This window comes from Apostichopus japonicus, chromosome 20, assembly GCF_037975245.1.
Source record: "Apostichopus japonicus isolate 1M-3 chromosome 20, ASM3797524v1, whole genome shotgun sequence".
Lineage (NCBI taxonomy): Eukaryota > Metazoa > Echinodermata > Holothuroidea > Aspidochirotida > Stichopodidae > Apostichopus > Apostichopus japonicus.
Window position 1 is genome coordinate 15,905,837 of NC_092580.1, and position 17,998 is coordinate 15,923,834.

Below are 17,998 nucleotides of genomic sequence, written 5' to 3' on the forward strand. Positions count from 1 at the left end.
GAAATCAGGAAGGTGTGTCGTAGTTTTTGTTTAGTTGCCACATGTTTGATATTAATTGTTCTATGATAAACATTGCAAGTTTGCATTGAAATTGCAAACCCCTCGCACAGAGCTACAAGAACCCTTCAGATATAGTGTTTTGGCCATATTAATTGCTTTTATTTGCATATATTTGTTTGATGAGTAAATAAGAGACACCTGCCTATTGTCACCTTACAAAAATAAACATATGACAGAAACACCCGAGAAGTTAAGTGAAGGCGTGAAGTCACTTCAGAAGCCATATAATCGGTCTCTGTAAGTTCACAGTTTCCTGTTTTCAATTTTTGTGATATATAGTTTGCGATACCTTCCTACGACAGTTGTTTGCATTTTTCCTTTTCTGTTGAATTCAAATCTCCAATTGAATTCTTTGGCAAGTCCAGTACAGTAAGTTTAATATAACAGCTGTCTGTTGGGTAGAAAAACACAGCAAATAAAGCAAAGCACAAAGGTTTTTTAAGAAAAGGATGTCAGTGGACTAAATTATTTTAATTAATAAACTCAAGAATTCAGTATCTTTCATCTCGAATCATACACTGTACTGTGTATACGAGATCTATACTCTTCTTGATGAATATTACATTGTTATGTTAGTGTGTCGATGGACATACAATATTCCATCGATGTTCAGTCTGTGTCATTGATTTTTGGGAGGCATTATCGATATTTATAGATCGGCAATGACCAAACTGGGCATAATGATGACCTGTTGACCTGCCACGATGTAAATAACATCCTATGAGAAAGCGTGCATGAAAGGTAGCCCCAGGAAGGGATTATTTTTAACCGTCCTATACCACTTTCAGACTGGAAGAAATTCCACCACTTCAAAAGTTAATTACTAGGTTATGATTCAATAAACATGCAAGATTTTCGTAGTACTTCAAAGGGGGGGGGGGGGGGTTGGGGAGGATTTTCTCTAAGGTATGCGTGTGTGAAAATACCTTTCGGCATTAAACTGAGGCAACCGAAAGCAAATCTAATAGAGAAAAAACTAGTTCGGGTCACAATGACAACAAATTGATTAGCACGTGGGAAGGCAATGGAAGCTTTCCATAATCTTCTGCTTCTATTGCTGTCGGTTCATTTCAGTAATTCTGTTTGATCTCGCCTAAGAACACCTTTAGGAGATACCTAGAGGAGCACGACTTTACCTGCGATAGAACGACAGTGTGGAAGTAGATCACTGCAGAAAAGGTCACACGTGCAGTTAGTCTTAGTGGTAGTAGTAGTAGTACATGGTGACGCTTAATGAAACAACAATGGACAAGGTGTATCGTACAAAGGGGACCATACAATAGATAACCAGGAGTGACCGGCCCAGTTCTATCTTTGTCACCTTGGAAGATTTAGAGTAAGCAGCCTTAGGATATGTGGGGAAATAAAAACAAAATAAAAATAGTTTTTGGGGTTGAGAACAACACCTAGTACTGTAGCTCACAGCTAATTCTTTTCTTGGGGGGGGGGGGGGGTGGGAGGATTATACAAAAGGAGGTTAATTCTGCAGAGGTTGACATGTTGATGGATGGATTTAACATTGGAGCAAATTAGTTGAGAATTCTCCAGAGTTTGTCAGAATATAGGTCACCCATGTGCAAAGCATTTGAGGGAAAATTTGTTTCCTCAGGTGTAGAAATGAAGCAGCTAGATAGAGCGATCTTTGGGCAAGTTTGATGACCTTTCAAAAATGGAGACTTGGATATATATGTGCTACTGAGAACCTACCCACCTTTTGGTGTTAGACCAATCACATGAAATGTGAAGTAAAACCTTAAAAATCAGCCAGAATTTAAAAAAAAGATAGATGTTTTTCTTAAAATCCTCCCCCATACCTGGCTTCCGTCATGAAAGATGCATCATCTCAATAAGAGTCTGTTCTGACTATCGAGACCTCATCCATATTATTGACAAGAATTCCAACCAATATCATTTTAAGTGAGCTCTTTACATCCAATTTTTTTCCCTCCTTCGTAATTGTAATCCATCCCTTTTCAATAAGCGATGGAGCTGGTCGGCATGAAATGGTTGAGCTCGCTTTTAGCATAAATCAAGAAAATGAAGTTTGTACTTGAATCAGTGTTGGTTAGGATTACCTGGGATTTTATATTTGCCATGAATGTAACCGAAGTCTCTGGGCACTGAGAAATAGTTTCAGAAAGGATTGCAATCTTAATCGGGTTTCTTTGAATGAAAGTAAAGCTAGGCCAAGTAATGTTCCTTTTGATCAGTTCTGCTTTAATAGTTGCAGAGCAGAACAGGTATCAGTCTGGATTAGTTCATCCTGCGATTTATAGCCGTCCTCTGGGGAATCAATCAGTAGTTTCTTCCATGACTTTACTACGTATTATATTTGAGGTTTTATGTAGGCCATTGAAGTCATTCAACTACTTGGTTACAACGTACTATCAAAGTCTGTTCTCACCTGTTAATGAGTTATGCTATCCTGTGCTACAGTCTGGAAGAGAACTCGCGTTCTTCCAGTGGTCTGTTGGTGTGTTATCACGCAGTATGCATCCTGTAGTATGTGAAAAGTAAAATGTTTCCTTGTAAATCTTACACTGCTGCCATTAATGTTGCAAATGATGTTTTAAAGTCAGGATTTTATTTGAGAAGCTGTTTACTATATTATTTTTTTACCATAAACAGTAAGTGGATTAAATCTCAGTACCCTTCTTTGTTGGGATTGAAAACTTCGACATCATCATCATCATCCCAAGTTCTTGCAATGAAAGTCTTTTGCAGGATAGCAAGACCGTGGTATTAAAGTATAGTGTGCACTGTAGGGAACATGTGAACTACATAATTAGTTGCACATGGGTGCTAGAGAATTGTTTGAAGTAAAGATGTACAAGAAACTGTTCTTTGCAGTCACGTACAACAGAGTCTTGTCATTCGATAGAATGGATCAGCTTGACTTGAATGCCCGGACTGCTAGTTTCTACCAGGGACCCACAAAGAACTCCGTTTTTTGATGAGTTTGACAAACAAACAATTTCAGAGGGGAAGTCAAACTTTGATGATGAGACTTTTATGTGGAAATAACGTTTGAAACGACATCTTCTATTTAAGTGTCTGTTATTGTTTGCCTGCTGTTTTTGGAGATTTGCTATCAAGATTATTTATGGGCCTGGAAATTTTTTTTTCTCGGGTAAATGAATTCACCGTCTTCTTCTCTCGGTAAGGAAAACAAAGTCGGGATATTAAAAATGTAAAAGAGGGTTTTCTCTGTGTTTTTTTAAGTACTTGGTGTGGAATGCAATTGAGGTGCAGTGTATTTGATAGCTGAGTCTCTGTGCAAACATAGCTGTATTCCAAGTCTGTTTAGTCAGGTGTGGGCACCATTTGCACTGGGTGTTTGCTCATAATCAAACAGAAGAGGTGGTATTTGTCTACTATTGATCCTCTTCATCTTAACAATACAAGAGTAGATAAAAAACGTGTGAAAATCCCTTTAGAAATGCCAGAGACTAGCACTTAGTTCAAATTGAAGATGTTCGTGTATGCGCATAAGTACCAGATGGGAAGAGCAGTTTGCCTTTATTCTCCATTGGTGTTTCAGTTTGCCAAATAGATTTTGGACTCAAGGGTCCTACAAAGTACCGGAGGAAGGGGGGATAATGTGCAATGAGTATCAGAGGTCATAGGTCAAATGGAGTGAGCTCCCATTTGTGGTTCTAATATATGTTGTTCAAATTAGGAAACTTACAGGAAAGTTTGGGAGATTACTTCCAATGAATGCGAAAGATCTAATAACGAAAAATCTCGTCACAAATATCGTTCGCTGAATGAATTTCCTGAAGCCTTTTTAAGTTGGTGAAAAATGACAAACTATTCTTCAGTAGCTCTTAAAAATTGTGAACTTGTTCCCCTTGTTCTTCTAGTGAGAGATGCTGTGAAGTTTATGCCTCTCAAACATGCAAATGATCAAGGTTACACACTATTTAGTTCCCCCTAGTAACAGTTTGTGTGCATGTTCAGTTATCCCATCACCGTAAAATGGCATACTTTTTGTGTCATATGTTTCCAGGGGACAAGAGAGGCACAAAATGGATGGAAAAAGGAAAAGTAAATAAGTATACCAACCTGTTGCAATGGTATTAACTACATCTTTACTGTCAGAGGTTCTATGCCCGAGTTGTTTCCTACATTCACTGTACTGGATATCCCTTGGAAGGATATTATCTTTGCCTCGGTCAAATGAATTTTAAACGTTTGAAACTCCTCTAACCCGCTCGATGACAACAACTTCTTGAAATGAACACATTGTACATGCAGCAGCACGGGAGAAGCAAGTGAGTCATGGAGAACTGGGACCTGGAAATATTCATATTAAAAATAAAAGAAATTTAAGAATGTGTTCGGAAGTCGACGGGCGTTCATGACAAGTTCAAAGGAGTTGTGGGAATTTTTTATCCAAATTTACAGTCACCAACCAAACTTTGATTGAGTATCCCAAATTCACACTTAAATTTGCCAGGTTTTCGTTCCTTTCATTGCATGCCCCCGCTGGACGGAGGTTTCACTTATAGCTTTCTGAATGAAGAATCTGACAAACACGTAAAAACCGTTGCTAATAGTTAAAAATGTTTAATAATTTTCTCTTTTCTTTCTCTTTTCCTTCTGCAGAGATATAAGCAACAACAGATTACGAAACATCTCAGAGGGTGCTTTTAGAGGACTGGACGCGTTACGGGAATTGTAAGTTCAAGCTGAATATCTCTTTGAGTGGAGACACTTTGTAAATAATTTGACTTTGTAAATACTAGTATATATAAACTGAAAGTTGTGTATTACTCCAGACACTTTGTGTACCGTAGGATTGGGCATTGTAGGGATTGAATACATTGTAGAAATTTTCAATCACACTCTGAGATGAGGCCCGTTATATAGGTGTATGGATGCAATATTTTCACAGTTGCATAGAGTGTAAAACACATTTATTAAAGTAGACCTAAATATAGATGGAAAATAGTACACAAGCTTAACAATGTGTACACATTTTCCACTGGTTTAGTATGATAGTGTATATACCTTGCTGCATGCCTTGGTGAAGGAAGAATACAGTTTGCCGTTTGCACACTAAATCTGTTTGCCAACCTTAACGTGTCGCTAGATTGCCCTGGGTTTGGTTCTATTGATTCAACACTGGAGTCTTGTGAACACATTCTCAGGTTAAAGTCCCCAATAGGTGACAGTTAGCCGAAATAAAATCTAATATATATATAGTAATATTCTGACATTGGTTGAGTAGTAAGGTAGGTCTCCTCTCTCTGAGACTTGGAACTTCTCGTGCACGTTGTACCATTTGGAGACAAGAAAATATTCATTTTGTACAATGTTTTGTGGCAGTTTTTTTTTTCTATTTTGCTCGCTGTGAGATAAATCGGTCTGCGTTTCAACCCATGCTTCATTCGTAAAGTCTGCAAGATTGGCTTAAAAAGTAACTTTGTAATAATTTGGCTGCATAGAAGCATTAATTCATGTTAAATGTAGGTTTATAACTGCTACATCGAATCAGCCACACGGAAGTGGCTATAATTGGAAAATTGGAAAACCTCTCATTGGAATATATTTCGCTTAAAAACTTTGCCTTTCTTGTATACATACATGCAGCAATAGTTTGCCCATTCCACCCACCCCTTGTATGTGTGATACACAACGAGCCGCTCTGAATCTGCATAGTAATCATAGAAGGAAAAGAAAAGAAACAGAAAAAGATAAACAGCAAAAATTAGGCTGTTTGTCACCTGCTTCATGCCTGACCCTTTTTGCACAAATTGAGAAGCTCTTGTATTGGTGGGTTTACCTTTAGTGACAACAAGATCCCGTGCCTGGTGTGTTATTTCAGGTGCTGGGTGATTTGAATTTCTCTATCTCTTGCCATCCAATTGTGACTTGGTTGGATGGTGAAATTATGATATTGACCTACTACACCCAAGGTTTCACAAATCCCACACTACTTTCAAGATTGTTTTGAAAGTTGAGAAGTAGAGTAGTTCATTAGAGCATTTGTTGTAAGTTTGGTAGTAAGAAGAGGAACATGTGATAGCTGATTAAAAATCAACAAAAGCCAAGACATATTTTCGGCTTTGGTAGAAAATAAACAGTAGAATTGTCTATTAGTGGGATTGTGGTGGTATGCATTGTGATCTTTTAGTACGGGGGGGGGTTTGGAGGGACTTGTGGGTGGGGGGGGTTGAGGGAGGTGGGGGAGGTGTGGGAGAATTTGTCCATAGCATTAATCCAGCAGTTTTCTAATCCAGCATTAATCCAGCAACTATGTAGCAAGAGCTTTTTTTTTGGGATTGTCTTGTAGACTGTGAGAAGGTTTATTCTGTGAGTTGTGAGATATATGACACAGTACTTTATATATTAAGAGGCACTTGATATTCTAGTACCGCCTATAGATGGTAAAAGTACTAGAAGCTTACTTCTGCAGACCGGTAGTGGTCCAATCAGCTCGCAATTCACCCTCATCACTTCTGTAACAATACTTAGCAAAATCATTGCATTCCTTTTTTATGCAGATAAACCTAACATGTTTGGGTTACATTATAACCGTCTGTTGTGACATTAATACAGCAAGTACACATAATACGTCTCGAAAGTAATAATTGTGCTGTTGTGTTAAACATTGCAGAAGACATGTTTAACATTACACTGTCAACTTAACCAGCTGCTTTAACCAGCAATAAAGTTCTAACGTCTGTTGTGACATTAATGACAACAAAAAAACACATAATACATCACACAAGTAATAATTGTGCTGTTGTGTTAAACATTGCAGGAGACATGTTGAACATTACACTGTTAACAATAACCAGCTCTGCTTTAACCGACAATAAAGTTCTAACAGTGATGGGTATCATGTGTGCGGCATTAGCAGCAAACTACATTACAACATAGCGACATGGAACGCCCTGTTCAATGTGAAATTGGGTTGTGTACTTAACAGCATTTCAACCTTTAGTGCATGTCATGATCTGTTTGTCTTTAAAATGTCTAATTAATCAGAGAATAAACAACCAAAAGATGCGGGTACAACATGTACTTTGAGTATTGACAGGAGGGTCCTTGTACTGTTCTACAAAGCCAATAGTCATTACAAGACTACTTGATGATATTTATCTATTCCAAGTGCTTACTTGTACATTATATTGGTAATAGAGACTGGCAGGCCTTTATCAGCTGACACACAGTTATTATTCCTGTCAATTGTTTTTTTTGTCTCATAGAGCATGTTTACACATCTCCGTCTCGACTTCTGTGTACAAGTTTTACACAGAGCGCCCAAGCAAAACTACCGTGCGTCTAAATGTACTGGACGTGTGTCTAATGTTCTGGATGCAAGCGCTCGTTAATTAACTCTTTAATTGTTTCTGAGACTCTTCATTCCACAAGTAAACTTTTGGTTGATGATATTTCTGGCGATTGCCAAGTTATGCAGAATGCTGTTTCCACGTTCGGTGGACAATTCAGGCCAACTTGTCGAACCTATCGCAAACTTGTGTTTACCGAAAGGGTACAAGGTTAATTATGTTAAAATTCTTCCTAAAATACTTTGAAATGTAACGTCAGTACAGTACAGTAACTGGTCAAACTACATAACAAACTACGTTGTCACGAAATATCGGCATCATCCGAAAGAATCCAGATTTAATGAAAATCTACTATATATCTGTAAATACTAAATGATGATGTGATATTAAACATCATTCCTGTCATCATGCTGTGCTATGTAGCTGACACTTAGATGTTGCTAATCATAGATATGGGTATCCCTTACCGTCGGCCTCAATTGATGTATATATATTTGATTGTTCTCCAGGTGCAAATTTTGGCAAATTCTTACTTTGATGCATACAGTAGTTCTGTTACAGTCTGTATATTTTTTTGTTTTAAATCCCCTGATGGCTAGAATCTTTAAGTAGTGACTTGGAAGGTTAAGTAGCCATTATGCAAGGTCCTTAAAAATAGTAGTACCATTGACTGCTGGGTCATCCCATTACAAAATCAACCAAATTTAAAGAAAACTGTGGCAGGTCAACTCTTGGATTCCTTCTTAGTTCTCACTTTTGCATCATTTGTTGATATTAGTGAGTTAGGAAGGTTTGCAAAATTTGAGCGTTCTTGGAGTTGAGGTGCCACACCCACGTTTGCTCTTCAGAGGGTGCCTCCATCCATTTCAACAGTACCAACCTAGTATAAAGTCTTGACGAAACATGCTAGATACCTGAAAATAGCTGTCTAGCCAAAATATGGCCGTAGACTTAGAAAGGAAGTCCTCAGATGATTGGAGTAACTGCTACAGAGATGTATTGCCTCAAAAATGGAAAATATTACACCTCCATTTCTGCTGGTCCATTTTATTTTTAACTGCATTTAACCAGTAAACAGAAATTGCTAAGATGATCTGCCATTAGCAGGATCCTTCAGTATTGGACTGACAGTTTGCCGTATCTGTATGTTACTTAATTAAATCTTGTCGTGAGTGAGAAACTGAATTGAGAATATTGTCTGTACCTCACCAGTCTGATGAAAACTTGCAAAATCAAGACTTCCCTCCTGCCTGATATTCTCGTTGCACTCTTTAACTAATTCTTTTGTTTTTTGCTTTTTCTTTCACAGAAAAATCTATCGGAACAAGTTGTCATCAATCCCACCTATCTCCAACAGATTGCCGGCTCTGGTTGAGCTACACATGTAAGTCGTCAATCCACTCAGTAACATTTCCCACACTTTTATTGCTTGTTACAGTGCCAAGTTTAAAATGTTTTGTAACCAAATTTATGTACACCATGCTTGCATGAACAGGGTTGTGTGGGGGGGGGGGGGGGAAACAAGCAATATATGAATCTATGGCCTGCCTACCTTGCAGGTGAAAGTTCCATTAAGGGGAGTCATCACCTCAGCCCAACCTAATGCTACTAACATGATTTACATATGGTCACGACACCCTCACCCACCCTCCTAGATGCTTCACAACAAACGAAGGTTTAACGAGCCATTAATTATTCCATTCCGAGCTGTTTTTGAGGTGTGTCCCAGTTGAATGATCCATCCACCAATGGACTGGGCACACTCAGTTGCTGCAAATTTGGAGAGAAAAGTGCTGCTGGATTCCTGTTAACAACTAGTCACAGCGCGTTTCCATTATGTTCAGTTGATCCGATTCTGGATACAAGATCATCTAGGCGTGTTCCCGATGCGAGCTAGCGAGCGTCATGGCCTGTCCTCACATAACATAGTTTGATCGATTTTTGCATTATGGATTAACATCTCTAGTTCACACCTTGTATATAACTGGTTTTTATCTCCTCAAATAGTGTAGTTTGGTGTGACCTTGAAGTGAGGAGTCTGGTAGGCAAATTAAGTTAAATGCGATAGTACACTATTAAGTGCTGTAAAAGGGATCAATAGTCACAGCTGCTGCTGTTTGTATGTGACTTGTTGGTATGGATATTCCCTACTTCCAGTAGATAGATGTTGAAAAAATAATAAGAGACTAGCTAGCCAAAGGTATTAATGATTGATTCCTAGAATTCATGTTGCGTTTCATAAGAGGAGCTAGATGGACACCTGAATGAAATGTATGAATTTAGTTTAAGGCCATCCTGGACAAGGAATTATTTCAGTCTGCGGCTGGTATGAAGTACCCAATGAATTTGATAAATCTTATTTTTGTTCATCCTTCCCATGAATGAATTTGACCTGTTCCTGTGAATCCGTGTTTCTTATTTCAGTGCATATTTAGTCCTTCTACTTAGGTTATGATGAATGGACCTACCCTCTCCCCTCCTCCTCCTCCTCCTCCCCCCTCCTCCCCCCTCCTCCCCTCCTCCCCCTCCTCCCCCTCCTCCCCCCTCCTCCCCCCTCCTCCCCCTCCTCCCCCCTCCTCCCCCCTCCTCCCCCCTCCTCCCCCCTCCTCCCCCTCCTCTCCCCTAAATATTTGAAGGGATTTTGTTGCTTTAATTTGGGAGTTGAAAAGTTGGGCTGGATCCACACTTTACAATATGATACTTCTTGGGAGATACCAAATTACTAAAAACTGCTGTTACCCATGGACTTAAATGTGTGCTGTATTGGCCCCAAATATGCTAGATATTCAAATATGGTCACCACTGGTCAAAATTGTTAAAACAGTTTTTTATAACAACCTTCGAGGAATTTTTCCTCACTGGGACATTCAATCATCTTGTGTGTTCCTTCAAAAAGTCTGAGAACAATTTGGAGTGTAAAGACCTCCAGGAAAGTACTTTTTGAAAACTTCTAGCAATTATTGCGTGCTTTAATTTGGGGCCTACACTGACTACCTTCAATGGGTAGTGACCAGCGCAATGCCACCATTGCACCTACAGTCCTGTTAGTACGCTTCAAGGTCAAACTTGCACAGGCGCGTACCATTTTCCAATCGTTACTGCGGGATATATTATGAAAGATAACACAATTTACAGTGAAATGTCAAAGTTTGAAGATTGTTTAAGTTTTGACCAAGCACTCTGAACTGTTGTTTGGTACATTACGTTGGTTAGATAATACCAGTGTTGTAAGTTGTCAGAGAGGTTTAAACCCTTCTTTTAATTTTAATTTTTCTTTCTTTCCTCTTTTTACCAAGTTGTGTTGGCTCCTACTGTACACCAACAGATCTTTTGTTTTCTTTCTTTGTGGAATGTTGTCCACTTGTCTGCCACATATTCTTAATACTCTTTTAATACCTTATTGGATCTGTCCATTATCTATGATCAGCTCAACAACAACAACCAACCAACCAACATTTATGCTGCTTCTTATCACACACACACACATGCATAGCAGGCAGGCAGAGTACTCAAGCACTCTGCAATGTGTTTACCTTGAAAGCTTCCTGTGATTTACCATCCTACAGTTCAGAGGTTACTGTCCCAATTTGTATTCTCTAGACCATAAAATGAAGCTTGTGGTATGGCTTGTCTTTAACCAGCAGTAAGTTAGTTAAATATCTGTACCAGTTTACTACTGTGGTTGCTGCTTGCCTGTGTAACAGTTTCTTTTACCATGGCTCTCCTGGGAGTAGCCCAAACTTGCAAGCCGCCATACCATTACACCCAAACAAACTCTTATAGAATTTAGGTGGCAGTTAGCAAGCTGTAAATTGTCTTACCATTGCTCATGGATAGCTCAGTACTGCTGCCGCCAAGCATGGAGGAGTCTCGGGGGATGGAGATGGTTTATTTGGTTCTGATGCTCCTATTCCCAAACCTCATTTTTTGATCTCTGCTTTGATTTCAATTGTGCCAGTACTTTTGGCTAGACAGGGAGTTCTGCTCTTTTCTGGCTCCCTGCTTGTTGATATAACTGACAGATCAAAACTTAAAATAACATACTTTTGGCATCTTTTGTTTTGCTTTTCCTGCTATTGCATGGCAAGACTGTACATAAATAGAATGTTACGCTTGATTAGTCATAGAAATCAAAGTGCAATTTGTTTGTATACTCTGGATTTAAGTTCTCCCTGCTAGGTAATCCAAAGCTTCTCGTTTCCACATTTCTCTCTTTTTCATATTCGATTTCTTTTTTTTTTCCTCAAAATGTGAAAGATTTCAGGAAAAGACTTATATTGTTTAATGTTTGTATTTTAATTACCTTGACGAGTAGGTTGGTATCGTTGGCATGATCAGTGGTCTAAATTTTATTATTCTTTCCCTCTCAATGTTTTCATTTAGCCACCATAATCTCATACAAAACGTATCATCGACTGACTTTGCGGGGCTTTCTCTGCTGCACAAACTTGACCTAAACACCAACAGGATAGCAAGTCTGCAACCATATGTTTTTTCCTCTGTGAGCAATTTGCAGGAACTGTAAGTATTTGCAACTGTTTATAAATATTTTTTAAAATTTTGTTGTCACCTTTTTCAACACTTAAACTTTTTGTTGGTTCATTTATTTCTTTATTACTTTCTGTGGGGGGAGGGGGATTGGATGGAATTTTCTGCGTCAATGTTAAGGACGACATTCATTTTCCTCATGTGGTAGAAACCATGACCAATTCTTCCTTAATTTGACCGAAGTTAATAGATGTTACTCACTTTAAATGAGAGGATTAAATCCGAGAAAGAGATACTTACTTTACATTCTATCGCAAAATGACGATGAGATTATATATATTATATGTTTTTACCAGTTCATGTTTTGTCAATAAAGTGATCGTTATGATAATTACAGAAATTTGGAAAATAACAGACTATCAAGGATACCCGAAACGGTATTGTCCAACTTGACCAGTCTGAGGGTCTTGAAGTTAGCAAGGAACAACATCAACAGTCTCAACACCTTCCCATCTTTGCCTCATCTCCGGGTTCTGTAAGTACTTACAACTCGTAGCTCTGTGATTCTCTGTGAGCAAAAATTTACCGTGAAAGGATCTTAAATTTTAAAATAGTCATTTCCAATGCTTCAATCTGTAACTCTGACCACAGCTGTTAATGTTATGTATTATGTAAGTCTGTGTCAGGGTACCTTAAATGTGTCATCAGTTTGTCTTTCACCTGTTTATTTTTTCATCAAGATGACAATATCTTTGACCGGGAAAGATGCCCATATCTCCAGAAAATCTGGCAGAATTTAACCACATGTATTGTCAAATAGTTTTATTACCCCATGGTTCATACTCCCCCCTCTTCCACCCCCCCTCTCTCTCTCTGTTAGTTTATTTTAGTTTATGCCTCTGGTTTGATCCAATTTACCATGATTAGAACACCGATGATCCTGACTCCCCCCTCCCCCCCCTCTAAGAAAGAAAGAAAGTCTGACAGAAAAGTCTGAAATTTGTTTCTGATTGAGCCGATATTGATTGACACAAAATAACTACGGTGCTGCTGTTGTTTTAATGTTTAATTTTGGCTGCTGGCTCATCGAGTGTTTCAATCTGGTGGATTGTGTGTGCGGTTGATACTGGCAGGCAGGAAATGTATAACGACTGTCCATACACAGAGATTCAATCTGAGACTGCCTTCCTAATTTAACCATAGGAACATGTCAGATTGACAAAGTATCTGTGGTGTATAACCCCATAAACAGGAAAAGACCTTTGTATTGATAGCTTTTGATAGGAAACAATTTCTTTCTTTTCTTTTTTTTGTGTGTTTTTTTTTGTGGAGACTGCATTTAGAAAATACCAAATCAGTTCACTAAGTATAAAATGTTTGCTTTCTTTAGATTAAGGTAGAGTGGCATCGAGTTCCTGTCAGATGTTTGTCTTGGCTTTGATTTGAAACCAAAATCCTGAACATTAGCTTCAGAGAAATCCCATTTTGTGATTTGTTTTAGCTTGAATACTTCCTCCAGAGGTATCCATATGTTAAGGATCTCTTCAGATAAAAATAGCAAATAAATTCAATATGGGGAGGGAGGGGGTGTAGCAATTTTTAAGACTCATTTAAATTGCTGTTGTTTTCATGAAATGCAATTCGAAGGAAGGCTTTCTACAAAACTTTTCACATTGAAATGTAAATACCCACAGTATCATGAAAATGGAATGAGATGTGTCTCAGCCTGTTTTTTTTGGGGGGGAGGGGGTGGGGGAGAGGGGCTGGGTGGGGGAATTTGTTAAATAATGATTTTCTGTCTCATATTTGGCAGCGATGATAGTTGGGTTTGCTGTTCCTGTAAATAACAATTTTTTTGTGGGAGATTTCTAATTGCTTTGTAGCTAACTAATTGATAAAAATACTCTTTTCTGTTCTTCTCGTCACAGGGATCTCGATCACAATAATCTCCGCAATATCCCAAGTCTCACCTTCCAAGAACTCTTGTCCCTGCAAGAGCTTTCGATTAGTCACAACCAAGTGGTGAAGCTACTGGACGGCGCGTTCTACGGTCTCAACTCCATCAGGACCTTGGACCTGAGCTGGAACACCATCGGAATGGTGGATCAGGTGTGGCTGTACGGGCTGGCAAACTTACGCGAGCTGATCCTCAGCCACAACCACATCAACAGTACCCAACCGGACGGCTGGAATTTTCTCACTAACCTGGAGGAAATGAATTTATCCAGCAACCGCTTGGAGACCTTGGAGGCGGATGGCCTAGAACAGCTGTCAAATTTACGATCCCTCTACCTGGACAACAACAGACTCGCAGACGTAGAAGATGGGGCATTCAGGGGTTTGAAAAAACTAGAAACCCTGTAAGTATAAATATCTGTGTGTATAAACTCAACTATGGCTATATGCACTTCAGACAACCATCTCCCCCTATTCTACCCCTCTTCTCCCCTCCTATTTTACCCCTTCTTCTACCCCCTCCTCCCCCCCCCTCTTCTACCCGCTATCTGACAGTATCTCATGAATACAGTCAGGTGTCTTCAATAGGTTTTTATGACCCGTTTCGACTTCCACAGTTATTTAGGATTTCACTTCCTTGTTGAAGCTGACTATTATATTTTATATTTAATTCATGGTAAGGAATCCAGTGCTTTTGTTTCCCCCCTTTTTTTTTTTTTTTTTTTTGGTGGACATGCTCTTTTTTTTTTTAACCCCAATGACATGAGAGGAAGTGGAAGCCTCATTTCTTTGGTAAACATGTTTAGAGATTTCCTGTTGCTTGTTTATTAACACATCATGTCTTTTGTCTGGCATTATCACTTAAAAGTTGAAAGTGTCGTCTTTGTCAATCAGCGAAGCTGTCAACCCTCTAACCTTCCAAGGATGGAAATATGCCTTACATTGTTGAACTTTTTGATGGAAATATCACAAAAAAATGGAAGCTGAAACATTTGATTAGTAGTTTGTGTAGATATCTGGCAGACTCAAATATTCTCAGTTAATAGCAGTAACTAGAGGCGGGTATCGAACACCTTACAGTTCTAATACCCTGCTCCAGAATAAATCAGTCGTGTCATATCACTTTAGCAATCGGTGGGGGAGTGGTAAAAGCTCTGTAGATCATCCTGTACTCAGGCTCTGTAACGCATAGGGAAAGCGAGGGTCATTGTCTCATCGGTCTATGATGGAAGTAAATAAGGAAGTTTGAAGCCAGAACGATCTCCCGTTAACGTGGAGATTGGAGCTAGTTCAATAAATTGACACGCAATGCCAGGTAAGTTGGTACGATCATATGACATATAAAATATAGCAGCGTAGACTCGTCTGGTCAGTCTCTTTGTCTTCATTCTTACCTGATACCTCCGGACGATGACTTTGATGACCCAAGCCAAAGATTAAAAATGAATAAAAATAAAAATAAATAAAAATAAAAATATTGTCCATAAAATAATTCAAATAAATATGAAGAAGACGGGTTTCGTTTACCAGTTTCTCTTTTCTTTTTAGAATCATACTTTTTGTATCAACCGTTCAATTTCATTTTCTTCCCTTATTTCCCCCCCCCCCCCCCCGACTTTCATTCAATGCGATATGAAATATGAACCGGGTGGGTGTGCTGGTTAGTGAAACGATACCTGCATATGACACTGCACTGAAATGATAGAAGACTGGGCAGGCCACAAAAGGGAGTGTATCGTCAGTTTGGATAGCGTAGACTGTAGCAGAGATAGAGATGGAGTCAATCATAGTTTGCTGTTCAAATATTTGCTATTTCTTCCTGTTAGTCTTTCGGACGTGTAATAGGGTAATTTAACTGCCAGTTGACTTAAGTCACAAACTAACAAGGTAATTACTCTGTATTATTAGGCAAATATGTATCAACAGCTGCTATTATTGCTCTTTTTTATTAATGGCAATGTTTTGACAGTGCTAACATATATAATGTGTCTGTTTGGAATCCCTCCCATACAGCACATGTTTTTTACAAAAGGGCATCACGATGTGTCTGTTTATTGCTAAGCGGCGGGACGTGTTGACTTAAACGACAAACTGTGATGCACCACAGAGAAAACTGGAGAATAGATAAAAAAATAAACCTAATTATGTCATGGCTTGATCTAGGTTACAGTCTGACTGACTTTGATGGTAGTTTCTCGTCAGATATTAAACTTGACCGTATGTATGTCTAACTGAAAGGTAAAGGCCATCATGTGGAATATTCCCAAAGTGATTCCCGTCCACGAAATTTGTTCAGAGGCACCCTGACTAAGATAAAAAAAAAATTGTTAATCACAAATGGTCTCTACTGAGAAAGAAGGTTCTCATTCCTGCCAGATATGGATCTTGAGTCTCTGATTTGAAGAGTTTGATCGTAGAAATGGGGTGACCACTTTTTAACTCCCCTTTAGCAGATTCAGGAGCAGTTTAGTTTCCCCCTGTAACAACTTTACATCTTTTATCTGCCTTTATCTGCCTCTGAACTGAAAGTTAGAAATGGGTAGGCGTTTAAATTACTGATCGTTAATATTATCAGGTTTAAAGAAAATTTGATCCTATCTTTCGTCTGTCTTCAAGCCTTTTTTGCAATTTGTCGGTTGTAAACTAAAAGAAAACCTTAACATTCTTGCCTCTAGCCATCCAAACATGAAGTCACCTTTCTCCTATTCTCTATATCCTTTGCATGGTATTGCTTAAAAGACAACCTTCTCCTGAACCTACTGCTACATTTATTAATATATTTACGTTCCCCTCTATGTCTTAAGTACTTATCGCACAAGAACAAATTTCATGTAAAATAGCAATACGGGTAATACGAGTGAGCATTTAACTTTGTTTCCATTCACAGATATACAGGACCCTGTGTTATTTTTGGGAAATTTTTGAACTAAATCATCATTGAAATCTATCTACATAAAAGCTACCGATATCCACATTTTTTTCTTCCTCCTCATCCTCCTTGCATGTTCTTGGACTGCGGATTAAACTTGTTATTTTGCATAATTTTTGCAGTGTCCTGAGGGATAACATGATCTCCTGGCAGATAGAAGACATGACCGGAGCCTTCGAAGAACTGCGGTCAGTCGAGACATTGGACATGGCCAACAATAATTTAAGAAATCTCCCCGTCGGAGCCCTTTCCGGTTTAGACAGTCTGAGAAAGCTGTAAGTACTCACTCGACTCTCTCTATATCTCTCTCTTGTGTTGGTTTGCCGCATGTCTCACTGTGAGTGGAAAGTATTACATTGAATCAGCACAGTAACCTAATTCCAAGGTTTTTCCAAACTTGAGGAGAAAAGGCCACTTTAGGTGAGGTACCGGTCTGTTTATGAAAACCGAGATACAAATGCTGCATGCATACAGGGACTATAACCGTTGGAATGCTTTGCTCCCACAAAGGTTTCTCTTCGAATCACAGATTGGTGTATAGAGGAATGGTGTATAAGGCAGATTTTTTTCACTGTGCCCCCTCATTTGATAAGTACAGTAATTACTCTTTCTTAGCTAGGATAAGGTCTTTCATGATTGATAGTTGAGCAGAGTTTACAACCTGTGATTGGATTCGTAATTGATGCTGTGTGGATGGCTTGTTTCATGTAAATTAGCATTAGTGATATGCTGGTAACATGTGAACTGAAAGCAAGGTAGCACATAAGTTAATTGATTTATTTATGTCCCATATTCAAGTCCAGATATTTAGAGAGTTTTCTCAGTTGTTTTTCCTCTGTGAAATTCACATTTAGGAAAGTTAAAAAGACATAGTGTGCCATGATTTTGATTGCAGGTACTTGAAAGAATGAAATAGATTTATACAAGAGATTAAAAAAAACAACACATTTGACAGTTTCATAAGCAAGGGTTTCGTGTCAGGGGGTAAACTGAAATTAAAAATTTGGTCAGGAAGAATCAATTAAACTTATCGTATAATATAGCCAGCATTGTGGAGATTTGATTGTAGTTGGGAGGGTCCCGGAGGGGGGGGGAATAGGAATGTGGTCAGTATCGCATCGCTTTTAAAGTTCAGCATTATGCTCTTTCCTTGGTGAGTTCTCCGAACGTCTTTCAGTCATTTGTCGGTTTCCATTTCATTTCTTCAAATGCTGGGAATCATCTGAAGGTTACAGCGAGTTTACATGTGAACAAAGAGATTATC

At 38.7% G+C, this 17,998-nt stretch overlaps 1 protein-coding gene across 1 annotated transcript in view; it reads left to right on the top strand.

Moving 5' to 3' along the window:
- LOC139962171 (uncharacterized) overlaps nucleotides 1-17,998 on the top strand; it is a 105,035-nt gene that overhangs the window by 74,336 nt on the left and 12,701 nt on the right. The window contains exons 5-10 of the mRNA XM_071962133.1: nucleotides 4,669-4,740; nucleotides 8,671-8,745; nucleotides 11,745-11,882; nucleotides 12,247-12,384; nucleotides 13,778-14,209; nucleotides 16,857-17,009. Coding sequence (XP_071818234.1) covers nucleotides 4,669-4,740; nucleotides 8,671-8,745; nucleotides 11,745-11,882; nucleotides 12,247-12,384; nucleotides 13,778-14,209; nucleotides 16,857-17,009 — 1,008 coding nt within the window. The remainder of the gene's footprint in view (nucleotides 1-4,668; nucleotides 4,741-8,670; nucleotides 8,746-11,744; nucleotides 11,883-12,246; nucleotides 12,385-13,777; nucleotides 14,210-16,856; nucleotides 17,010-17,998) is intronic.